Genomic DNA, 26,942 nt, shown 5'->3' with positions numbered 1-26,942 from the left:
GTTTTAATATTTTTTACGTAGGGCCCTCATTGGGTTTGGCGAACGAAGTGAGCAGGGAGCAGAGCCCCTTTAGTTTAATAAAAGACAAACAAAATCAAAGATGACCAAAGAAAAGTGATCAGAGTAGATGATCACAAACTGTCCTGAAAAAAGGTTGGTTCTGAAAAGGAGTTGTGTCTCTCAGACGCGGGTTCTCTCTCTTTAAATAAAGGTGGAGACGAAAGAGGCAGGACTTGTTTGGACAGGAAGTGATGTGTCTTCCAGTAATTCGTCATCATGTCTACAGGATAAAAAGGGAGAAGAAGTTAGTAAGTATGCCCTCTCTTGGTTGGGAGTATGCATGACAATCTTGGAGGAGCTCTGAAAACGCCACTTAATCACAATAAATAACTAGCCTTAAAAATAATTTTCTTGGGATAGTCTGTTAATGCCATTCACAATCTGTTAAAATGAGTGACTATCTTTGATGTGATAAGAATCATCTTTGGCATGTGTGAATGACACACATTTCCTTCTAATAATAATGAGCTTTCAAAGGTATAAAACTATATTGCTTTATTATTAGTAGTATTAAATTTATTATTAGATTTGGGACTTTGAGATACAAAGGTCTTCAAGTTACAAAATAAGTGCTTGGCTACTTTTAACTATAAGTTGAACATGTGCTCATGTCTCTGTTAGGAGTTAGAAAATGTACACATGCATAACAGTCAGGTGAACTTGAGCCCTCAATGGACTGAGATCATGAGGTAGGTTCTAAAACCTTCTGAAGTCATGTCAAGGTTTTCTGAGGCTAAAGGTCATCTCACCAGGATTGGACAAAACTCTAGTCCATCACAGGGATCATGCTCCCTCACATACACATATAAGCACACACACACACCCCATTGTTTGTTACAACCAATTAACATAACCTAAATAATAATAATAATTACTAGATAGCCAACGCCCGCCGTAGCATACGGCGGTGTAAGAATAGGAACAGAAAATGGTGCATTGCCTTTGTCAACCGTTTGTGTCAAGAAATAACCCACTGATAGGAACAGGCAGTTGCCGGATCCCAGAATACAGATGACGTTGTACTAAAACCCATTGACAGAGAAGATACTGTCATTCATTTTATAATGAAGGCTTAGGAAACAACCGTCGCAGTATAATGAAAATAGCAAGGTGTATGGGAGGCCGCAGGTAGCGTGGGGAAGGGTTTGGAAAAGGATGAATAGGAATCGAGAAATGCCGTGTTGGCTGCATGTGGGCGGGACCGGTTTTGAAGTGGAAGCAGGACGAACCAGAGCTCATAAGGAATTAGATTTAAAATAGCAAAAAACGTCTTTCATATCCAATCAAATGAAATAGCACTGTATCTCGACCTAAATGTCGATATTTTTATCCCACCTCTTTAACATTTACACAAAATTGGAGATGCATGTGTAAAACTGATGTAGCTGAATCTTCATCTTAATTGTTAGCGAATGTAGGATAGTTAATTAAGAAATGTAAATGCTTTGTTTTTGATCACCATGTGTCTTATTTAGGTATGTTTGAATATAATGCATGAAGCACCTATGAGACAGATCCATTCTTGTTGAAATATCTTGAACAGAACCAGCTGTGTAAGACAGGGTTGTGTTTCCAGACTCCATTTCCCATCCAACCCTGTGGGTGTCCCAATCAGGTTTAGCCCTAAGAAATACTGCCACATGCTGTGTGGGGGAACGACCTGCTTCTGGCGAGTCCATTCTCCTGGTCCTTCCATTATGGCCTCCTGGCCAGGTATGAAACCTTCTGTTATGCCAACCAGGATACCTGTCCTTCCTCCTGGGCACCCAAAGAAGATACTATGTAATGTGTTATAATTGAAAATTGCTTTATGATAGTAACAGCCTGGAAAATAAGAAATGACTGATTATACATTGCCCAACACCTTCAGTACAAATGTGACAGCTAGAAAGATTTGGGGATTTTCCATGACTAAAATAAGAATCTTACTGCCTGTTACATAATGTGAGGCAGAATGAAATACATTATCACGAGTGATAGCAAGACCAATAACATCATGTCAAATACAATCATAAAATCAGTTTTATGGTTTAACAATTTTACTTATTTGCATGCGTTCAACTATGTATACAAATCTTTACAGAATTAAGCTCAGTGTAGATAAATACCATATACTTTTGTCTCTCTTGATGTAAAGATTCTGGGAGAGCATGTAAAATGTGAATTATATGCTGAATGGGTTCATAATCAAACCTAGCAGCACCTTGCATATAATATTATTTTTCACACTTTAAAATATAGTGATTAACTCTGCTCATAGCTCTGGATGAGGTCAAATCCTAACCTAGGCTATATATGTTTGGAGTTTACACTTTCACTATTTTGATTTCCTTTCGCATCTCAATGAGATGGATGTTAAATTAATTTCTGACAGCAAATTGTCAATGTATGAGTCAGTCTGCTCTGAAATGGTTCCTGCCTTCTCCTGACAAGGCCAGTATAGGCTAAGATCCTAAGACAGAAGATAAAAAGTATGTTCAGGACATTGGTCCAGTAGTTAGCACAGCTGCCTCACAGCTCTGGGAGTATATGTTAAATTCCCAAACTGGCCACTGACTTTCTACATTCTCCTGTTGCTGGCGTGAGTTTTCACCTGACCTGATGCACTGGCATAGCATGACTGGAGTATAGGTATGTGCAAGTGTGCCTTGTAGTGAACTGGTGTGCCAGTGAGGAAAGACTCCATCTTCGCATCCATGTTCCCAAGACAGGCTCCAGCTCCCCACATCCCTTTAATAATAAAAAAGGAAATAAAAAATAAGAAATATTATAATAAACATGATAGTAAAAACTAAAAGACAATTTATTATTTGAGTAATTATAGCAATCAATTAGTACAATCTGCTTTTGGAGAAAACACTGAGTACCAAGAGGTAAACCCACACACACACACAGGAAGAACATGCTGACTCAACAAAGACAATGACCAGGTGTGGAGCTGCCAGATCCATATTTTATTTTTGGTTCAAAAAATATGCACTTAATCAGTGGCACTCCTAAATGAATGAAATCATAGCTTTGTATACAACTAACGCTGAAAGGTGTGGTACAGAGTGCAAGATTATCCAGTTAGTCGTACCATGGAGCAATGTAAGAGGAAAATAATAAAAAGGAATTAGGATGCATTCACTGTACATTCTATTTTTTATGCTATAATGTGATTCTCTGTAAATTGTTTTTGAGAACATGAACAATTCGATAATGTAAAACAGAGTGCCAAATCAATACAAAGCCAAATGCAATATGACATAAATAATAAAGGGAACATTTGAATGCAGCCCAGAATATAGCAAGGCTCTTTTCAGAGGTTAGCTGTTTCCTTTTTGTTTTCTATCTCCATTTAAATTTTTTCTGTTCATCTGAATTCCCTTTATCTTATCTATAGTAATGTTCTGCTTAATAAAAAAGTAATAATCATTCTGTTTTATTGTAAGCCATTTGTTTAACTAGCAGGGTTACAAAGAGGCGGAGTCTATCCTGGCAGCCCCAGGTGAAAAGCAGAAATGGACCTTGGAGCAGTACAAAACAAGCACTCCTGAGGCATACTCCTGACTAACATAGAATGCACTGACAGTCTAATATGTACAGCTTTGGGATATCGGAAGAAACTGAAGTTATGTAGGAGAATCTAGGTTAATAGGATTGGTGAGTTTGTTGGGTTTAATGGCCTGTTCCTGTCACAGTTGTTCTGTTTTCAAATATTCTTTATGAAAATATTTATGAAATATATTCAACAGATGGATCAACTAACCTATAGTTGTTATGTAGAGGCACTCACTTTTCTGCCCCCATGCTTCCTCACATTAAAAATATCTTATTCTAACATTTTTCTGGCAGTTAAAGTTCTGAGCTATCTCAAAGGGTGAGCTGTGGGTCAACGCTGCACTCTTGGAGCATCTATTGTAGTCTGTCAGAGGGGTGCAGAGACATAAACTCTTGGCAAATTTAATACATTGTTGTCCAAGTCTATCATGGTGCTAGAGAGTGGCCACATGCTGCATGCTGGTTGGACAGGCAAGTGACATTTTCACTGTACTTTTTACACTTGACAAAACTGCTACTGATAAAAATAATACCAATAAACACACTATATTATAGATTTATTAAATACATGTTACTCAAAAAATATAGGGTTTTAGATTACAAAAATCAATTATTAGTAGCATACTGTTTTTTTTCCTGAGGACTCAATATTGACTATTAGGAACATTTGTTGTAAATGTAACATACTTATAATTACTGTTTATTTTAATATTTATTTGTTTGAACTGAAAGCATTATATAAGAAGGTAATATCAGAGTTAGGGTGTTCCATAGTGTTTTGCAGCTCTACCACTCCAAGATATGGATTCAGTTTCTTTCATGGTGTCTGTGTCTGTAAAGTCTGCATGTTCTCTTCATGTTTGCACCAGTCATCCACTTTCATCACAGCATGTCAAACACATGCACAACAGGTTTATTGCCAATGCTAAATTTGTCCTGTATGGTTGTGTGAGTCATCTTTCTCTGTTATGGGCTGCTGCCCAAGTTTGATTGTCTTTTGTTTTGTGACCAAAGATGCAAGGCTATACACTGGCTTATGCAACCTCAAAATGTAAAACAGAAAATAAAGGGTTAAAGTAGTGTTATCACACTCAATATTACTGAGGTCCAAAATAATAGTATATAACCAACATAGGGCGCAATACATCAACAAAGAAATATTGCCACATTTTCTTTACAAACAAGACATACTGGTACAATCATGTATTCTTTCATGCATGTTTCTTTAAACTGCCTTCCTTTTTTATGAGCTTTTCTTCTCTTGGAAACTGCAGAGGGTTAGGACATTTACCAGCAGCCATGGAACTGAATCAGCACTGACTGAACAATATTGCATCAATGTTAATCAGGATACAGCCACAAATTTGTGACTAACACAAAGCACATCCATTTACACCTGGATTAACATGTGTCACAATCTGATGGCACTTGACTACATTACAAAATTGGGTGTAAACTTACCGGAGACGGATCACAAAGACCACACTCAAAGCTGGTCAGAAATGTATAGCAATCACATTTAGCATGAGTGGAAATACAAAACATTTTCTGTCTTCATAAAAGAGTCAAGACAACTGAAACACAAAGGAATTGTGCTGGGTAGTAGCAACAGTACGGTAAGCTGTGGAAGGGTAGCCAGCCCTGACACTTGTGAAGCTTTAAAAAGTGAAGTAAACATACCAGGTCACATCTTTGGCATCAGACTAAAACAGTAAATCACTTTATATCATCAGTGTGGCATGTCACCTTCTGTTCTCTTTTTTCCTTGTTGGGTCATTATGAACATCCTAACTTCCATTCTTGCTACAGCTTAGTAGCTGCATTGGGCTGTGCTGGGCAGATAATGTGAGCGAACATGGAAGACACATTTTAATAGCGGATGTATTTGATTTAGATCATTTATGTTAAGTAGAGTGGCCAGTGGGGGTTGGACGGTCTCTTGGCCTTGGAACCCCTGCAGATTTTGTTTTGTTTCTCTGGCTCATCTGGAGTTTTTTTTCTGTCCTCCTGGCCATCTGACCTTACTTTATTCTTTGTTACTTGGTACTGCCTAATCTTATTTTTGTTTCATATAAACTTTTCTTTCTTTTTCTTGTAAAGCATGTTGAGCTATACCATTTGTATGAAAATGTGCTATATAAATAAATATTGCTGTGTAAAAATGTAAATTACATAAGGATACAATCTATATATGAAACTCATGTTAAAGGGGTTCCATATGTAACACGTTTTAAGTATTGATGAAGTGGCTCTATTTAAAAAGATCAAAAGGACTGGATCTAGCCTGCAGGCCTTGAGTTTGACACCTCTGGAATTAAACAATGTTATATGTTTTGTGGAGCACATTAATAAATTACACATATTTTTGAAAAACATCTTATGTCATCTTCAGTTTCAAAATGGAATTAAAGAATTAAAAAGGACAAAAAAATATCATCATCATCATGTACACCCTTAATATCTGATGGTGTAGCTAACCCCTGTGGTCATGTAAGCTGAGGAGCTGGGCTGTGCCTGTGACAATATTCCTTGCACCATTGTATTCCTAAGGTGCCACTCTGCTTGTATATAACAAAATGATTGGAATTCAGTAAATTATTTTTCAAAATTAAAAAAAAATTTATGGAATAAACTAAAATGAAAGACATTCAGTAAATAAGAAACAAAACTATTTAGGAAACCATCACATTTTAAAAAAAGACAACCTCTGGGTATTTTTGTTCACAAATAAAACAAAACTGAAATGTTGACGGAAGAGAAAAATGTTAGCCCTGAAGAAACGAGGAAGAAGCATATAGAAAATGATAAGTTTTTTTTTTAAAGCAACAGCTGTGAACTGGAAAGACATGTGTTTATTTAAATATTATCTTAGTTTCACCCTTCAGTTAAAAAAAAATGGTTCCCTTTGTTAGATCACCGAAACTGTCAAAAGGACTAGTGAAAATAATACTGCCATCAGAGAAAGTCATGATCATTTTTAGGTAACCTGTCTGTAATTATCAGACAGTTTTTTTTTTTTTTGCTAGAGGAAATCTTGAAGGACCTGAAGGAGTATTTGCCATTTACAAAATATCTTGACTATAATGGTAAAGAAAATGAATTTTGCATACAACTGAAAAGCTGCGTTCTGTATTCCATCATCAATAATAACTGGACATGTACTGTACATGATCTGGCTGTTAACAGTTAATTGCATTTTCAAACTATTTTTCTGCTTGAAATATCATGTGATTTTTTTTTTCTGTGCAGTAATTTTACTACGGGGAAAGGCCATCAATCAACATGAATGTATTTTTATATCTTCTTCATTTCATGTTAAATGCCTTAGATTGATCCAGGACCCAGAGTTTCATACAAGTACTGTTATAGATCACTCTGCCTCATTGTGGCTCAGAAGTGCAAGGAAAACCCAGTACATGAGCACAGGAGATCTAGATGACTCAAGGCAAGTCACCATAAGAATAACACACTTTGGATAGACAAGGAGAAATCCCGTATGAGGCTCCAAAAAGACAAGCTTTTGGATGAATTTTTTCATTTTCTTTGCTTTGACTCTTGTCTAGAAATTGTGCATTGATGACAATTGAATCTTGTATTTTTTGGATCTGATTCATGCAATTTTTTTCTTAATATGCTTTGTGTGTCTTTTTTTTCTCCTGGGGCCTCATGTATAAAGCCATGTATGAAATTCATACTAAAACATGGCATACGGGCAAAAATGGATATTTTGTGTACAGACAAATATAAAAAAAAACTAACATACCAAAGTTAACATGAAAATGATGACTTTAACCTCGAAATTTCCACCTTAATCTCATAGTTTATTTTGTCATTAGAGCAGAATGTTGTAAACTTCATATTAAAATCAATATTTAATTTACTAGAGTTTCTTAAACCCCCACTGTAACTAAAGTAGCATGTTAAATACTTCATATTCTAAATGTTCCCTGACCCAGTTGATAATCGCTACATGCTTTTTAAAATGGGTGTTCTCATACGCTGGCAGGAGCATGCAGGCAGTGACCACCACACAGAATACATTACATTCATGATATTACAGATTTCTGAACATTTTAGAATATTAAGATGTATATTTTATATCATTTTCATGATGAAATGCATTAAAGCATGTATTAAATATGTGGGGTCACGGTGGAGCAGGAGTAGCAATGAGCTGGTGTCCTGTCAAGGGATCCTTCCTGCTGTAGAGTTCTCTAGATTGAAGTAGTGATACACTCAGAATCACGTTTCAAATGCTGTTTATTTTGAACCCTGTTTAACCAACTCTCCATACAGCGTGCCTTCTAAACCACACCCCTCCATCCGGCAGTCATACGTCTCAAAAGACGCAGACCATAGCAATCAACACCCGAACATAAAGCAATGGACAAAAACATCATTGAAAAATCATATACAACACCTGCCTTGCACGGAATGCTTCCTGGGACGGGCAAGAGCCTGGATGGAATAATTTATGCAGCAGTACTGTCTCTGTCAAACATACCAACCCACAATTCCTATTCTTCTATTTTCTTTTTCCATGTAACCAACCACCACACAATAAGTATCTGCAATAAATGTAAAACCAGCTGTATGCTTAGAACACCAATTCTTTAAAACTTTTAAGGAACATTGAAAAATCTTTGTTATACATGTTTAACTAATTATTCCATCCATCCATCCAGGGTCATGCCAGTCCCAACAAGCACTGAACGTGAGGCAGGAACTATCCTTGGATGGGATGCAAGCTCATCACAGGGTGAATACAAGCACACACATACACTAGTAGTGCTAATTTAGTATCACCAGATCCCCGAACCTGTGTGACTTTGAAAGGAAACCAAAGCACATGGGGGAAACCTACCAGGAAAACATTCAAACTCCTGAAAGGACACACCTGGGACACGACCACCTTAATGTGAGGCAGCACAGCTTCCACCTCACAACTGTGCCCCCACAGGTTTAATTATTAATAGTGCACATTATTTATATGAAATGAACAATTTTTCTGTAAAATGTGATATACACATTTTAATGCATTTCAACATAAAAATGATATCAAGTATACATCCTAGTATTGTAAAAGCACACAACTCCAAGAGGATAGCTTTTAGAAATCTAAATATTCTTAGAAGCCAGTCATCATCATTGGACAGGAAATCAGTGCTCTCTTCTAATGCTTCCATTTACAATGTATTCTAAGAACGCTAAAGCAGCCATGGTAGTTGGCTCTGCTATATTATTACAGAATGATTACAATCAAGTGAATTAAATTTGTAAACAATATGCAATTCATTTCGGTGTATTTGCTAAAGCCTGCATCATGGATGCAAATCTAAAAGAGGAAGGAAGACCACACAGAAAGAGTAGCATTGCCTTGATGTTGGGTGCTGCCCATTTTCAAAACCAAGCAGAAACACACATACGTATGGTCTGGGGCTGCCGTGAAAATGCGCTTGACTTTATGGCAAGTTTAATTTTTATACATCTCGAAGTGAGCATGGAAATGGGTATATGCAACATTTTGTTTATATGCTCCATTTATACATGAGGCCCCAGTTGTCCAATAATCTCTTTGCCTTGCTCTCCTGTCTATATTTTCCACCAATCTGTTTTTTCATCTTTTTGTTTGATCCAAACTAAATCTTTTCATAGATTCTATCATGTAACATGCTGAATTGTAACTCGAAAAAAGAAAGACACAACCATTGATATAAAATCTTACCAGGCTATTGAGCTCCAGGTCACCAGGAGTAAGCAATAATAAATAATACTCTCATATTTAAATGATGAACATATAATATTAGCTGAAACAGAGAACCATTGGAAACAAAGAAAAACTTATTTCAGATTAAAAAATTTTAACAAGAAGCTAAAAAAACAGGTTTTTATCAAGATAAAATATGATCTAAACTTGTTTTCTGTTATATCTCATAGAGTATACAAATTATAGTACCTTAAAAATAGAGTAACTGGATAATCAGTGTAGAAGGAATCCCAGTATAGAATTTAATATTTGTGCTTATATCCTTTAGTGTGAAAAAGAAATGCTTAAAATCTGTACTAAACTCAAAAGGCGGTTGCTGGGGACACACTGTTCTCTACTATGGAAGTGTGTTGTATGGAATTTTTAAGACATCAGTTCCATCCATCATTCTTTTGCTCTAACTGTCATCTATAAACTGGCCTGAAGTGAGCCATGGCAAGTGTGCACTGGATTGGTGTCCCATTCAGGGTTGGTTAACCTATAGTGAAACACACCGTTGCTCCCCATCACCCCGTCATGAAAAAAAGTAGCTTTAAAAAATGGATGAATAATTACCAGTAGGAGGATAAACAGAACTTGGCATAACATGATAGGGTGTGCTAAGCCAAACTTTTTGAAGCCCCACAATTGCTTTTGCCATTCAAAATCCTAATCAAGTGATTGTTTCTATACAAATGTTCTATAATTTAACTCTGGCAGTGAACAAAATGTACAGATTGTTTTTTATTATTTTGAATTTTAATTAAAGAAAAGTACCGCTTTTCATGGTAAAGTAGATAATGAAAAAACATACCATATCATTCTCAGACATGCTTAATCCAATCCAGGGATGCACAAGGAATAAAGCCTGTTCCAATAGCGCTGGGTGTAAGCTCATCACATGGCCCTAAATTAGATAATGCTAGGTCAAAATACAGACAGGTTTTAAGGTTCAAAAACTTTGTTTTAGCACAGTAACTAAACAACTTTGGTTGCTTAGCAGAAAAATAACAAATGCTCTGTTCCATGGTGCAGACTGTACAATGATTAATAAGGAGTGAGCAGCAGACTCATATATCAGGGTCAGGAGTCCACATTGAGGTAATGCATAATCACAGTGTGAAAGTAAATAGTATATAAAGTATCATGTTCACACATGCTGATATGTACACTCTAAAAAAATTATTTCTGAAAATATTTATAAATTCCTTATTAATCACTCTAACTGAATGACCATTTTCTTATGGGTTTTAAAATGAGTTACTGTATTTTATATGTCCATATGTACTACTACAACAACATTTATAAACAGGTAATCATTTTAACAATTGAAATATCAAGCACTTTGTTTAAAATGCAAAATTGTTTGTATGTAAACAGTGAAAGCATGAATTGTAGTTTAAAAAGGAAAAACAAAAGGGATTGTTGGTGTTCAGCTTCAGTCTTTAATCTAAGACAGACGGAACCAGATTCATCCAGCAAGAGCCACACACCTGAATTAGACTTTACTGGGAGTTGAGCAGCGAGACGAAGGCCAGATTCCTAAAAAAAGATATACAGACAGAAGAATGGATAGATGCAGACAACAAAGTGATAAACTGAACTTAAAACTTGCAGACTCTAATGCACTTGTGTCTGTATTGTTTTCATGGAACACACATGAGAAACAGGGAAGCGTGTGTAAAATACACAATAAGCATACTTCCAACAGCTAACTTTGGGATGCCAGGCTGCAAACTAATTGAAAATTATCTTATTTTGGAAAGGTAGAAGATGATCTGTTTTAAATGGGATGTAGTACTATTTACATTACTGATATATAATGTATTCATAATAAAATCAGTAAAAAATATAGCAAAAATAGTATCTTTAATAATTAACATGAAGGCAAGATTATCAGTGACTGAATATACACACCTTAATAGATATAAGCAGATACTCACCTATCCTATTAATTCTGGTTCAGGTCTGCAGGGTCCAGAGCTCATTCTCACAGATCAACCATTAGGAAAGTGTCAGCCTTGGACAAAACACCAGTCCATGACAGGGCACACTCACATCAAGTCACGTATACAAGGCCAGCACAGAGTTGGCAGAATATCAGAGAAAAGCACACACACAATGAGACCAAGCCTGACTTCTAGAGCTATAAGGAAATAAAATTTGATTCAGCAAAATGTAAGGGAATCTGAATTTTACATGAATGGATGAGTAATGTAAATGTTAAGCACAGTATAAACATAAAATTTATACACATTTTGAGTGCTTACTACATTTAAGTATTAAAGTCTTGGAGACCAAAATAGGAAATGCATGTATGTTAAAGTGATCATACTAAAATAAATATGTTTTGATAAAAGTCCTATTAAGGTATTATTTTAGTTAAAAAAAACCAAATTTAACTAGCAAATACAAAAGACATATTGATGAAAACTGCATAATATATACAATACTCTGTCCTTGTTATCCCACATAGTATACTGTTGTTTATTTGATTTTATACACATGTCTTTGAGAACCCTAAAAAAAACACCACTAAGCCACAGTGAAATGTTTAGATGCATAGGGATTGATCTTTTTTAACATTTGACCACCTGCACATAAAAAGATCTCTGTAAGTCTCAGCTCAGTATGAATGTTTGTTTTCGAATACAGTGGAAAAATTCAGTTCTGCAACATGGATATGAATGTTAGGATTGAAGGAGCTTCACAGACAGACTTAAGAAGAGATTTTGGGGGTGGGTCACAAACTGTAATGAGCGTTTGCTGTGAGGAGTGCTTCAAGGCTGGCTTAAGAAGATCTTCTTTGTCTCACAGATTTATGTAGGATAAGAAGTAGACAGGTTTTGTTTTGTACCCAGTTGTACAAGTCTGTACAAAAACAGTACAGTGTTAAACATTATTTAATGAAAAGAAAGGCATTTATTGTGCCCAGTGGGGCATTCATGTAGCCATGTAGTTTGGTTCAGTGTGGTACTCATTTAAGGCAACATCCTTTTAAGTCCAAAGCGTATTCTTACCCTGCCAAGTGCACCAAATCTGTAAACCTTAAAACACCAGCCTTGATTTGTAATTTGTGCCTCAAACTAGAAATATTCTCTTTTTCTCTTTATCACCTTATAATCATTTAATAGCACAGATTATCTGGATTTCCTCACATTTCCAGTAACAGGTATCAATAGTAAATCATGCAAATTGCATATTTCAGTGACATCTGTTTAACTGGATTGGCAGGCTCAGAGACATAAAGGATGAATGAATAAAGTAAAATGATGATTAATATAGCAACATGAAGTCATCTGCAGTTTTAGAACAGCAGCATATTATCTACATACTGCAAGTAAGTAATTACATAAGTATAAAGCACTGTGTCAATATGCCATGTTCAAGCACAAGTTTATTATCATGTGTAAGCGGCACAATACAATCATAACTTGCATGTCTTCTGCAGAACTAGTGACTGTAATACAATACTGTGCCAACAACAGACAAAAAAAGACAACAAATGCAATACAATATATACAAGAAACACTCATGCAGTTGTCCGAAGGAGTGGCAGTTGAGTAACCTTATGACTTGGAGGTTAAAACATGGCCTGTGAATCTACTGGTGGGTTTGGTGAAAATCTCTGAGCAGGATTGCTGCTTGCCTTTCTAATAGGCAGACCATTTTTTTTTTCTGTATAGTACTGTATATCTTGAAAGGGAGGGAATTGTATACTATTAATATTCTGAGTCATCTCAACCACTCTGCCGTGCCTTGCAGTCTTCAGACAAGTAGGTGCCATACAAGTCTGTTATAAAGCGATGAGAACGGACTCCAGTGTGCATCTACAAACATTGGTGAGCATAGATGGAGATATCTAGACTGTCTAAAGAAGAAAGGTGTTGATGAGCTAAGAGGTATTGTGAACACTTGATGTTATCAGTGATGGTGGCTCCAAGAAACTTAAAGATGCTGATCCTCTTCATAGAATTCCTTCTGATTTAAAGGGGTTTGTAATCTGCTTCCTGTAGTCTATGACCAGCTTTGCTGATGTTAAGAAGGAGACTGTTGTTCTAGTACTACTGTGTCAGAAGGCAAGCATTTCTCTACTAGTCACCTCATTATTGTTGATTATAAGATGTTTTGGGGTTATGTCATTAGAAAATTTCATGATGCTGTTAAGTGCTGTGTCTGGCAACACATCTTGGTGGACAAGGAAAACAGCAGGAGGCTCAGTACACTCTTTTGTGGCAAATGTAATGAGAATTTGTGTGAATGACATGATGCTGCCTTTCCACACATGCTGGGTGCGGCCTGTTAGGTAGTCCAAAATGGAGTTGCAAAGGATTTCACTAAATCCCAAGTTGAGGAAGCTGGTGGTAATCTATGATGGCACAACGGTGTTTAATACTGAGCTGTAGTTTATAAACAGCACTGTGGCATGGCAGTTTTTGATTGGCAAGAAATATGGCCAGTTCTAGGGACCAGTTTTGATGCTTCAGACATTTTAGAATATTATGTTTAACATGTATCAGCACCAGGCTTAAAAAGCATTTCATTAGAATGGAAGTGAATACTACAGGTCTGTAGTCGTTAAAATAATCTAATTTGTTTCCTAAGTTGGGTATTAAAGATATCATTAAAGATGATCACTACAGCTTTTAAAAATGCATCCTAAAATTCCACCTGGACCATATGCATTGACTTTTGAAGATAAAACAAATTTTTGCACCATCCATAGAAACACAGAATGATGAATCATCTGGTGCTGCATCTTACTGTCATCTAGCAACTCTAGTTGCTTTCCTGAGCTTGTACTAGCATTTCGTGTAGCACCATATCGCCAAACTGAAATGACCCGCTGTGCTCCTTCAGTAAATTTGTGTAAGAAAATATGTGGAGTGCTTCTTTGAATGTGAGAAAACTTTCATATAGACACTTTCTACAAGTTTCACTCATTTATTCACTCATTCCCATTATAACCTATTCCAGATCCGAATTGCAGCTGAGTAAGCTGCAATACAGAAGCTAAAGGCTGAACTTGAGCTTTACTGCCAGGCAACACAGTTGCTAGGAATCACTCCAGGCGTTACATTCAAACACATAAAACGATAAATAATATCAAACAATATAAAAACCTGGATATGGTACAAATGCTCAGTCACACACCAATAATTACTTAGCTCCAATTTAGAGTCACTGATCAGCTCCACAAGTTGATTTTTGTGATATTAAGAGAAAAGAAAAGCAATCTTAGAAAGCCCAGACCAAAATACTGAGATCAAATGTAACCCTCACATAGACAGAGCCTGGGCCAAAATTTGAAACCAGGATCCTACTGGTGCAAGAAAGCAGCATTACACCACTGGGCAACCCTACTGCAAAGTGAAGTTTTACTAAAGGAAATACTTTATGTGTAACACTGTTTATATTGTAAACTAATAGCTTAGGTTTAAGCAAAGACATTTTAGGCTTTATTTCGAACATTTACTGAAACTAGTATCAATTTACAGCCCCAGGTGCTATGACACTCAAGCTATTCAGCATGTACATAAAATGAATCCAAAAATACAATACATCAGACACACATGGTACAATTCATATACTGTATGTGCACAGTAAAAAAATGCTATTCAAATGTTAGCATAAAAATGTATTTATGGATTACAACTGGTTCATTGCGTTTTACTGGGAACTTGTATTAGGGATCTGAGCCTTCACCTAGTGAAGAAAGCTACAAATAAATTGACTTGAAAATACATGTAACCTGTGACCATTCATCAAAGTAAGGAGTCTAGCATAAAGATTTAGGAAAGAATCTGGAAAGTTAATTTTTGTGTAGTTTAATAAACATTACAGGATTTATAATGCTTTATGTAAGTTAATAAAAAAAAGACATTTCTTAATACAAAAATAAGAGTCAATTAACACAGAGAATGGAACAGTGGCAGTGCGTCTGCCTGCAACAAGGAGACCAGGGTTAAAGTGCTGGGTGCTCTCTGCGTGAAGTTTACACATTCTCCTGTACCCATATGGGTTCCCATTGGATGCTCTGGTTTCCTCCTACAGTCCAAAGACTTTCCAAAGGTTAGGTGGACTGGCTTTGCTAATTTGGCCCCTTGTGTATGTGTGTGCGTTTACCCTGAAATGTGCTGGTGTCCCAGTCAAGGATTGTTCCTACCATGTGCTTGATGCTTACTGAGAAAGGCCCAAGCTAAAACCCTGCTCTGGATAAGTGGGTTTGGAAAATGGATGGATGAAGACATATATTAAAGACCTTACTATATGCAAGCAAAAATATTAAGTGAACAAAATCAACAGCTGTCTAACATCATTATCACACTATACTGCTAAACTGTAGAAAGAAATTACACGTTTCTGTTTAATAATAATTGTATATAGATCCAACATCTTATGAGCTAAAGTTAAACTAATTTTTCCAGTGTATATACCATGCTAAACACAAAAACAGCATGCAATGTGTATATGTACAGATATACTGTGTACACATATCTATAGGCTCCTTTCATAAATTCCTATAGCTCGTATTGCTCCCAGTAAATGATATACTAAGTAAATGGTACTGTGATGTAAAACAAAGAAGAAAAATTAAGGTTCAAAGGAAAGGGCAAGTCAATGTCAACCTGACCAAGTACAAATAGATGCCCAAGACATTTAAAATGTTTTAAAAAAATACTGATTAACATCTGCATTTTAAAAACTATGTATCATTACTGTATAATTTAGAAATCTGCCATTTGACATCCACAGATTCATTCTGACTGGCTGAACATATACAGTATATTATCATGTCAATATTCTGACGGCACATTTCATTTGAATTTCATAATGACTGAAAAGAATTGATACTTAATGATCTGCAGTGTCTTGAGAGACCAATGATTATATTCCTTTATGTCCATTCATCCATTTTCCTTAACTCCGTATGCTGGGCAGGGTTGTGGGGCAACTGGAGCCCAACTTAGCAACCATTGGCCACAAAGCAGGAACAATACCTGGACAGGGCGCCAGATAAAGCTTCTTGAAGCATTTTAAACATTGCAGTAAATTGAATATGTCTTCAAAGAAAAGAAGACTTCAGGAAAGACTTACAGGACATGCAGTCATTCAAGAGAAGCAAGCAACCATATATTAGCTCCACTCAAGGTACACATTGTTTAGAACTCTGGGTCTGAAATAAATACTCCCTTTGAGAATGCTACTAGCAACAAGCCTACCCTGGCATAGGACCCCCAGATATGGGCTGAGCACTACATTTGATTCTTGAGGCCAGTTAAAGGGGTTTTGCCTGTCTTGATCCTTATCTTTTTGTATAGGTATCTGACCAAATACAAAAATGCACTCTACATAGACTTTCATTTTGACTGAAGGGTAAAATGGATAGTTTATTTTACTGGGGGGAAATTATGCACAACTGAGGTATATACTGGCTCAAACACCACTAACAGGAGATTTTATTTTATTTATACCATTCATCACTCACAGATTATATATGCATCAACAAAGTTTTCCACTGCTACTAGTAAATACCTTTGCATAAGTAAACAACATGCATAAGGTGTAGCATTACCTGAAAATTGCTTCAGGGGTGCTGTACATTGGATGACCCAATGCTCTGACCCCCAAAGGTCATGTAAAAAGACAATTTCATTTTGCACATTAAAAAAGCATCAAATCAAATTAAAAATAGATGGTGACAAAATAAATCAAGATGAAACTGAGTAGATTGACAGTGAATCCAAACAAGTACAATGGAAAGGAGATTGTAATTGATTACCTAAATAAACTTTCTATCCTTTCAACATTTTTAGCCCCAGTTGGCTGCATGGTGGTAGAGTGAGTAGTGTTGTCATCTCACAAGTCCAGCACCATTGGTTTGAATCCTATGCCTGGACACGGCCTATGTGGAGTACACATGTTCTGTGTGGGTTTTCCTCCTGCATCACCAAAGGCTTGTGTGTCAGGTTAACTGACAACTCAACGTCAGCTCATGTGAGCATGGGGAGTTCATGCAAATGGGCAGTGATTGAGCTGGTGCTTTGTGCTCAGCGCTAGCACAATAAGCTGTGACTCTCCTATGATCACGAAATGAGTTAAGTGGGTTTATAGATATATGCATTGTTATGATTTTGTTAGATAATTTTAAAACATTTTTGCTTTCTGACTTGCATCTTTGGGAATTTTCAAGAAGTAGATTTTTTTATTACTTTATTATTGTATTTAAATTGAGTGGTGCTTGTGTGTGTAAATGTTGCATTTTTGTTACTTTTTTATGTACAGTATGTACAGTATAAGCTCTTGAATGGTGTCTACCCATTTACTGATGATGGTAATCACAGCAAGCAGAAGCCTTGATATACCTTGCAGTGTGCAATAGCTCCGTGGGTCATACCAGCAAGTGATGAGTGACTGATTGTCTGTTGGCAATGTTCAGGGTGCCATCTTATATCCATTTAGTAAACCTACTTACAGGGTCATGGGCCACTGGAGACCAACTTAGTGTCAGTTGAGTGAAGGCAAAATATCCATGGAGAGCACAGTGGTATAAAGGTTAGCACTGATGCCTGACCCCTTCAAGAGACTAAGGCTGATTCAGGGCTTAGTCACTGCCTGCATAGCTATGTTCTACTGAGTTCATGTGAATTTTCTATGAATACTTATGTTCTCCTTTAAATCACAAAAATATCCATTTTAAGTTAATTACTGATTCTAATTTGGCTTAGCATCAGTTAGTGTGCACTTTCATTAGCACCATATTCATATATTGTTTGCATCCTATACTACCCTGCTTGGATTTTGACCCTAAATTGGATTAATAAGATTTGAAAATGGATAGATGACAAAATGTTTATTCAGCCATTTTCTAAACACTCTTTATCCATTTCGGGGCTGCACAGAACTGGAACCTATCCTGACAGGAATGAGTACAGAATATTTTGCACAGATTGAAAATATACAAGAACAATACAAAATCTAATATTTGTCTTGGGTGACTGAATCTTCTCAGCATGACAAGAAGCAATTAAAAGAAATATCTTAGTCATCATCCCCAGATATTTGGGTCCTCAACAATAAAAACTGTGTCACCATACCAAACTATTTTGAAGCAATTAAATGCATCTTCATCTGTCTTTACACATAATCCTTACTGTTTAATGTACTGTTAATGTTTTGGCAACACAAATTTATTGTCATGACAATACAGCTATTTCTGAAATGGAATCAAACAGTGGCTTAAAATATCAAATTTAATAAACAAATCCAATCTGTTAAGATGCTTTTACATTGACTTGTGAAGTTAAACAGTTGGGAGTTTTGTTTAATCACGCATTTCCAGTAAATCCACAACAAATTATGGAGTGTGCTTCCTTTTGTACTGTTTTAATAAATCAGCTACAACAATACATCTTTTACATCTTTACCAAAGAACCAAGCTATAAGAAGGAATAACAAAAATAAATTATTGGCAGTACCCTAACATCTCTAGAGTCTGGGATTTGAATTCCAGGCCACTTGCTGTGGAGATCACATTTTGTCCTTTGTGTCTATGTAGGCTATTCTTCAGATACTCCTCAGCCCTCAATCTCCCATAGACACGTGCACTGGCAGCATGCACATTGACTACTGATTATGTTTCATTAGTGACTGGGAGCCCGATTGAATTGGGCTACAAATTCTACGTTTGTGAAATCCATACTTTCTCTGCAAAGAAATATTTTGTCCTTTTTAGTCTTTGAAATGATTTTGTTATCATGGCACTGATTTGTGCTTAAAATAGACCTTTTCGACCGATGTAATGAACAGCTTCCTGTTTAAACGGGGCTGCGAGACGTGAACTCAGCTCTTTGGCGCACCTCATTTGATTTTTTCCAGCAAACAATTTTCAAAACAAACCGTATTTTACGACTCTAATCAGAGTCGGAGTAATAATTATGTTGGCGTGGTCATTTTAGATCTGAGGTCGGCTAAAATTTAAACAATGACCGTTGTTAATACCCAGCTGTCATTACTCAGTTTGCCAATAGATGCCAGAAGGACGGATGCCAAAACCGAACTGCCCAAAGATAGATTTCGACGTACCAAGCAAATGGCAAATTACTTACAGTTCTGGAGCTGTCGAAGGGTTTAAATCAGTCGATGATGTTAGTCCTGGAAAGTATGCCCCACCAAACCAACGTTCCAAAAACCAACCGAACTTACTGTTATCTGCTCGAACCAACACCGACTTACTATACTCGGCCGTCCAGCGGCACCACTGAAGCATTCGAACATTCTTAGCCAGTCATGCAATACTGTGTCTGCGTTTGCCACGTGATATTCTAACTATAGAGTCCCATTGCATGGTTCTAACTTGAGTCGAGGTATTGAGGCAAACACCATACATACGGGGTATTGAGGCAAACACCATACATACGGGGTATTGAGGCAAACACCATACATACAGGGTATTGAGGCAAACACCATACATACGGATAGTATCAAATTATATATAAGGATATCTCATCAGCATTCTTTACAAACAAAAATTAAAAATAACGGACCACTGCAGTGCACTTGACTTTCTGATTGTGCTAACTCATTGGCGCCTCTGCGTAGAACAGTGTTTTTCAACGAGGGTTCCACGGAACCCGAGTGCTAGCCAAGGATTCCGCCGAAAAAGTCCTAAATCTCCGGAAAATGCTTGGATAAAATCCAGCATCGTGGTTATATGTGGTTATTAATCAATCTTTAGTCCTTTAGTCAGTTGCTGTTTCTCTGTTAGTCTATGTCACTGCCTCATTCTCATCTGCCTGACAGGCCGGTTAACTACCTGCTCCTCTGTTCTTATCTCCGCCCCTCTCTCACTCCCAATGTTAAATGACGGCCAGAGTACAAGGACGGTGTGCTTTCACTAGCTATAGGTGGCGGTTGTGCGGGGACGGCAGTTTGCGTTGTGTAATAGCAGTTAGGCTTGTTGTTTGCATTAATTTTTGTAAATTATTGTTTTGATTTCGAACATGGACCGATTTGTTAAGCATAAATTAGAAGAGGCCGCAGCACACGGCGATACTCAGGTTCCGGAGCAGTTGAATGAAGCTGCAGCTGCTACCGTTAGCACTGCAACCACTCAGCTGCAGTTGCCGAAAAATGTCGCCAGAAATCCGCAACTCAAAGTTCGCCAGTACAGTGACAACTACTTAGCTCTGGGATTCATTTGGACGGGAGACCCTGACTGCCCTTCACCACTGTGTATTGTTTGTAGCAAAAAACTTGCCAATAGTGCCATGGCGCCAGCTAAACTTAAGCAGCATTTAACAACTAGACATCCGGAGGTATCAGACAAAAACGTACAGTACTTTCTGAGGACATTGGCCTTGAATAAGAAGCAAATGGCTGTGTTTGAGAAAAAGTTCAAGATAATTGGAAAGCTCAAGAAGCAAGTTATGCTGTGGCGAGGATTGTAACGCTTGGTGAACTGTGAATAGGCCGAACATAAATTTTGAAAATAGTGTGATTAAACATAAAAGCTACGTTTCCACTCATCTGGCTTATCTATACTAATAAAAGGCAAAGCCCTCACTGACTCACTCACTCACTGACTCATCACTAATTCTCCAACTTCCCGTGTGGGTGGAAGGCTGAAATTTGGCAGGCTCATTCCTTACAGCTTCCTTACAAAAGTTGGGCAGGTTTCATTTCGAAATTCTACGTGTAATGGTTATAACTGAAAGCTATTTTTCTCCATATACTGTAATGGAGTTGAGCTCGAAAGCCGTGGGGGGCAAGGTTTCGTGTGACATCATCAAGCCACCCACGTAATCACGTGAACTGACTGTTAACGCAGTACGGAGAAAAAAAGGAAGAGCTCCAAAAAGCGCTGAAGAAAACATGCATTATATAATTGAGAAGGCAGCGAAACAATAAGAAGCGAGCGAGTGACATATACAACCATATTCATGAGTGCTGCTACTTTGGAAACAAAGCACGGATTGACAGTTAAGGCGGGTGGGGGAGTCACGTCATCATCTCCATTCCCATTCACCTCATTTCGCTCCGAGTTGAGCTCCGCAGCGAACGCAGTCTTACGGAAGCGACTTTGTGTTGTGACGCTGCCACCAAATACTTCCAGAAAAATCCACAAGTTAATACACACGCTGTCTCTAGAGTTTCTCCACACTGAATCCTCCAGGCACTACTTACAAAAGGTTACATTGACAATCGTGTTACATTATTTTTAAAATGTTTCCTTTTCTTAGCACAAGCACAGCTGAGAAGCTTTGATGCATGTGCTCCATAACACGTTAAAAAATAATGCATTTAATCACAATTTGCATTCCAAGCAAATGGGAACTTCTGTCAATGCATGATTTCCTGGTACACCGATTACATTGATAAGCGCTTCCCGATTCATTTTACCCTTGCACCCCTTTGGTTTGAGAAGTATGAAAAAATATGAGGTTAACACAGAAAAACAGATCACCAATTGAAGCTTTATGAATAATCGATTCGCCATCAATCATTGTTTTGGTAAAGCCATACTCAGTGTAATCCTCCTTTCATTTTATAATTTTTCCGCCACTAGCCATGATTAAATGAACGGTAAAAAAGTAAGAGCAAAGCGAGGGTGACTTATTCAGGCAGGCAGGCGACAGCTCAATAGCTTGAATTTGGATATAAGTAGGTTCTATTTAGTCGCCAGAAATATCTTTGGTAGGAATGGAAGTTGAATTTAGTCTTTAAATTTCTATGGTGAAGAAAAATTTATGCAATGATGACTAAATTTAACTATATAAAGTCAAAACTTGTATATATAAAGTCATTCCCGAATATATAAAGTCAAAACTTGATTATATAAAGTCACTGTCGGAATAAATAAAGTCAAAACTTGAATATATAAAGTCAGCGTCGGTATATATAAAGTCAAAACTTGTTTCTGAATATAGAAAGTCAAAACATGAATATATAAAGTCAGCTCTGGAATATATAAAGTCATTCCCAAATATATACTAAATACTTTATATAAATATTCTGACGCCGACTTTATATATTCACAAAATCAATGTATTTGCCTGTTTGGCACCCCATAGTATATGTGTGTGTGTATATATGTACACATGTATATATATATATATATATATATATATATATATATATATATGCCAGCAACACTCATGACAATGACAAAACAATTACATTGTCAATCACGTTACGTTATTATTAAAATGTTTCCTTTTCTTTTACTTCTCCACTGCCAAGTGCGGGTATTTTGCTATGTATATATATATATATATATATATATGTATATATATATATATATAGATATGACAACAACACTCATATCAATGACAAAACAATTACATTAACAATCATGTTACGTTATTTTTAAAATTTTTCCTTTTCTTTTTCATAACTTCTTTAATACACTACTTCTCCGCTGCGAAGCGCGGGTATTCTGCTAGTCTATACTAATAAAAGGCAAAGCCGTCACTCACTCACTGACTCAATCATCACTAATTCGCCATATTGAATTTTCCAATGTCACTAATTCTCCAGCTTCCCGTGTAGGTAGAAGGATGAAATTTGGCAGGCTCATTCCTTACAGCTTACTTACAAAAGTTAAGCAGGTTTCATTTTGAAATTCTATGCGTAATGGTCATAACGGTCAACAATGTCCGCCATGTTGAACTTTCTTATTCATGGCCCCATCTTCACGAAATTTGGTAGGCGGCTTCCCTGCGCTAACCGAAACCAATGTACGTACTTATTTCGGTGGTATGACACCACTGTCAGCTGCCATATTGAACTTTCCAACGTCACTAATTCTCCAATTTCCCGTGTAGGTAGAAGGCTGAAATTAGGTACTTATTTTGGTGGTATGATGCCACTGTCGGCCGCCATATTGACCTTTTCAACGGTCTTTGTTACTTATGGGTCCATCTTCAAGAAATTTGGTGCGCGGGTTCCCAACGCTAACTGAATCCTACTTACGTACATATATACATCCATAGCTTGCAGCTCGGTCACCGTGTGAGGCGGCGTTGGGTCCCCCATCCCAACACCTCCCACGTTGTTGGCTGCCTGCCTATATAAGGACGTCCGTCACTCCGGTCTCTCCATTCCCTTCCTTGCTTCGCCACGGGATTCACGTCTCCTTGCTGATAACTACAGCCTTTTTATTTAATTCACGGCTTCTCCGCTGTTTTACTGTTCATTTATTACGATTATAGTTATTGTTTAGGTATTTTAGACTTACTTTACATTGTTCAGGTACCCATTTCCTTTATCATTCCAACCGTACCCCCATTAACATGTCTATCGAGGTGATCACCATCGATCAAAGAACTGTCACTTACCGAGTGGTTTCCATGCCCAGAGATGGCACCTGCCTTTTCCATTCTCTGTGTTACATATTGCACGGCCATATCAGGCTCACTCTTGATATCCGGAGGAACATTGTGTCTTATTTATTGAATGACTGGGACAGGTTCAAGGTGTGGACTGATGATGGTACAGGAGATAATTATACTACACAGGAGCACTGTAAGAGTGAAATGCTTAAGCCCTTCACCTATGCATCTGCATGTGAGTTGATGGCTGCCGCTGAATTGTTCGGTTGTCGCTTTCAAGTGTACCGAAATGGCCAAATATTTTACACCTTTCGACAACAGCCAATGCCTCTTAAACATCTTAGATTGACAGGTAACGATTTCAGTAGTGGACACTTTGATGTTTATGAATGTTTAAATTCTCAAAAGCTGGATGTGAAGTTATCGATGAAACTGGTTGTATACTTACAACGATTGACAGATGGCGAATGTCTCTTCAACACAAGTCCTACAAATACTGTCGTAATTGAAACAAACCATGAAACTCAAACCGATTATGACAGCAGCAATCCAAGCTGTGAGATTTGAAACAAGATTACTGTTCACATGGCCAGCTGTACGTTGCATGCTCAAGAGTAAGCTCAGGGCACAGCTTGGTCATATTACAACCGGAGGGCCGAACTCACAATGTGGTATACAAAGAGATCCTTAACAAATAATTATTGGTACATTTTCCCTCAGTTTAAAAAGGTTTAATTTTCTTCTTAATAAAAATTTTAAGGTAGTACTTCGCCGCTGCGAAATGCGGGTATTTTGCTAGTTACATGATATAGGACATACTGGTGGATAATTGTACAGGGTTCCGCGAGCAAGGTAACCATTCGTGCAGTGTTCCACTCCAGTGAAAAGGTTGAAAAACACTGGCGTAGAAGAACAGCAGCAACAAGCACCTGTTGGGCTCACATCCACCCCTTCAGTGCGGCACGGTACTGTTTGCCTCACCTTGTGCCTTTTCACTGCGGTTTTATGTCCAATCAGCAAGGCTAAATATGTCACACATATTCATTAAAGATAATTGCCAGACTGTGGAAAGTCAAGGTGTATAATAAACGTGCCTGCAAACATTATATTGTCGACATGCAGAGAAACAATAACAGGCACGCACCAATTGCATGCATCATCCCAGTATGTGAGGGATAGGGCAGTCTGAGGGGAGGCTCGCATTTCTCCTTTGTATTTGAACAGGAAATGTGCAAATTCAGCGATTTTGACTATAAAAATGATCTAAATTATTGGAATCAAAAAGAAAACGAATTTCTAGCAGAGACCAGTGGACAAATATATTTTATGTCATCATTATTAGTTTTTTTTTATTTTTCATGATGTCAAGTGATCTGCCTCAAATGCCTCCCCTGACCTGACGTCCCTGGCGTGAACCTGTATTTAAGGATCAGTAAAGCAAAAGTGCCAACTACTGTGCCACCATCATTTAAATTTTTTATATTATGCTATAGTCTTGATGTCGTGACTTTTGTTATTCTGTACAATTTAAAACATTCGTTAAAGTACTGAATTTCAAATTAATTTCCGATTTTATAACCTCTCTCCATCCTAAAAACTGGGCACTGAAGTAAATCTTTGTGCATGATTTTACATAACCTGAACCTGTCTGGATAGACCAATAATTAAAATCGGGTCACTTCGGTTTGTTGCTTCGTAATAAAGCAAACGTGTGACCACCGTCATGTTACTTTACTAATTATGCACGCAATTTCAAACGTTGCATTGGAATGAATATATTCTTACAATTGACAGGTGTTCAATTTGTCCATTTAAACTCCGAACAAATCACAAACAATTTCTGTTAATATCCGATGTCTACAGACCAATTTTTAAACAAACTTTTCCGAAAGTGTTGAAATACAGAAACCAAAAACCGAATCACAAGTCTAGTTTTGAAAAGAAAGTCAGTAAGGTTAGACTAGCCGTCTGTAATCCAACCCAGTGCCCATGTTACTAGCCCGAAGACCACCCCCATCTCCCCTCCCCTCTGCTCCCCCAGCCCAAAGAGATCCTATGTCCGTTGGTTTGTACAGAATTTGAATGAAGAGGACAGAGTGGGAAGGAGGAAGGAAGAAGGAAGAAGGTGAATAAGTGAAGAGAAAAAAAGCACACAAGTTTCGTCTTCGGTAGGCTGGGCGCCAGCTGACCTCTTTACCTTTTAACATGCAAATGACAGAGCACGACGGCTGCCGTTCCCACCGTCTTGTTCCAAAGTCCCGCGACAGCGACAGCTTGTAGCTTTTGCGTGGTAGTCGAATGGCTCGAAAGAGGAACGGGGTCGCCTTTGCCTGAGCTTAGTTGTCATGACGGCAGGCACGCCGCAATAAAGGAGAAACAAGAAAGGCTGAGAAGAACGAAGCCTGACTTGCACAGCTATATTCATCGACTGCAATCAGAGGCATCACGTATCATGCTGACTAAGGTAAGCAGGAGTTGAAACTTCTCGCAAAGTTTAGTGGAGCGCGCGCGTGTGAAACCGCCGCAGGTGCAGGGGATGTGGGGGTTTGCCTTACTTGGGATGATTGGCAGTGTGCCGTGGCTGCGGTGTGAGCCTGGTGCTCTGGATACGGGAAAAGCGAGCTACGTAATGTTCACCGATCGTTCAAGAGGGTTAACCAAAGTCGTGCTTTGGTTGCATGATCCTCAGTTCTATAGACGGGAATAAAAAAATGGCACAGTGGTCGGAGAAACAGTAGCTCCCCCGCAGGGTGTTTTGAGTGCCAGCCGCTTCCTTATTATCAATATTCTTGGCGCAGAAGAGCAGGTTGAGCAAGCGTTGAGTGTAGTTCCCTGCGCTGATTTTTCATAAATAGTCAAAGCCTACGGTACCCGAAATATTAGTCTTTTTGTGGCAATATGTTTCCGAGTATTGGTAACTTGTGAATTAACTTAACGTTCTTTGTTGTCATTGCAGTAGCATTCTGTGCGCGATCATAATGCATTGCTGTAAACAATACTACTCGATACAAGAATATTAATTAGATTTTCTTTGTTGAGCACAGTATGCTGTCACTTGAGTTTTAACACCGATTCAATACAACTTAAAGGCTGACTTCAAGTGTGAAAAACTCGTTTGGCAAATAAGAGGAGGCCATTCAGACTTTTTTTATTGTTTACATTGTCGTAATATCTCTTTCAGATACTTTTTAAAAGTTGTCAGGGTTTCTGCTTCAGTTACATGATTTGGTAGTTTGGTCCAGATTCCCACTACATTTTTT

The 26,942-nt window shown here is 37.6% G+C and overlaps 2 protein-coding genes across 10 annotated transcripts in view; one reads left to right on the top strand and one right to left on the bottom strand.

Annotated features, from left to right (window-relative positions):
* On the bottom strand, positions 1–25,987 carry LOC120523824. 8 transcript variants are annotated; one of them, XR_005632706.1, is made up of 6 exons: positions 25,880–25,987; positions 10,843–10,891; positions 10,164–10,256; positions 2,659–2,790; positions 1,564–1,884; positions 1–280 (listed from the first exon to the last, which is right to left on the bottom strand). XR_005632706.1 is itself a non-coding variant. In XM_039745462.1 (6 exons), the coding sequence occupies exons 3-6, from the start codon at positions 10,169–10,171 to the stop codon at positions 132–134; spliced, it is 615 nt and encodes a 204-aa protein (XP_039601396.1). In that variant the 5' UTR covers positions 10,172–10,256; positions 10,843–10,891; positions 25,880–25,987; the 3' UTR covers positions 1–131. The 8 variants fall into 8 exon arrangements, 7 of the variants coding, with proteins under 7 accessions (XP_039601396.1, XP_039601398.1, XP_039601401.1 ...); XM_039745462.1 differs by having other exon boundaries at positions 2,654–2,790; XM_039745464.1 differs by having other exon boundaries at positions 1,564–1,818; positions 2,654–2,790.
* The window catches only part of LOC120523823 (spermatogenesis-associated protein 13-like), a 208,400-nt gene continuing 207,347 nt past the window's right edge, over positions 25,890–26,942 (top strand). For both annotated transcript variants that reach the window (XM_039745459.1, XM_039745456.1), the window contains exon 1: positions 25,890–26,146. In XM_039745459.1, the coding sequence (XP_039601393.1) occupies positions 26,135–26,146 (12 nt within the window). In that variant the 5' untranslated portion in view covers positions 25,890–26,134. The remainder of the gene's footprint in view (positions 26,147–26,942) is intronic.

The sequence above is a fragment of the Polypterus senegalus genome, chromosome 2, assembly GCF_016835505.1.
Source record: "Polypterus senegalus isolate Bchr_013 chromosome 2, ASM1683550v1, whole genome shotgun sequence".
Taxonomy (NCBI): domain Eukaryota; kingdom Metazoa; phylum Chordata; class Cladistia; order Polypteriformes; family Polypteridae; genus Polypterus; species Polypterus senegalus.
The sequence above is the reverse complement of the archived record's forward strand: the minus strand, read 5'-3'. Positions and strand labels throughout refer to the sequence as shown.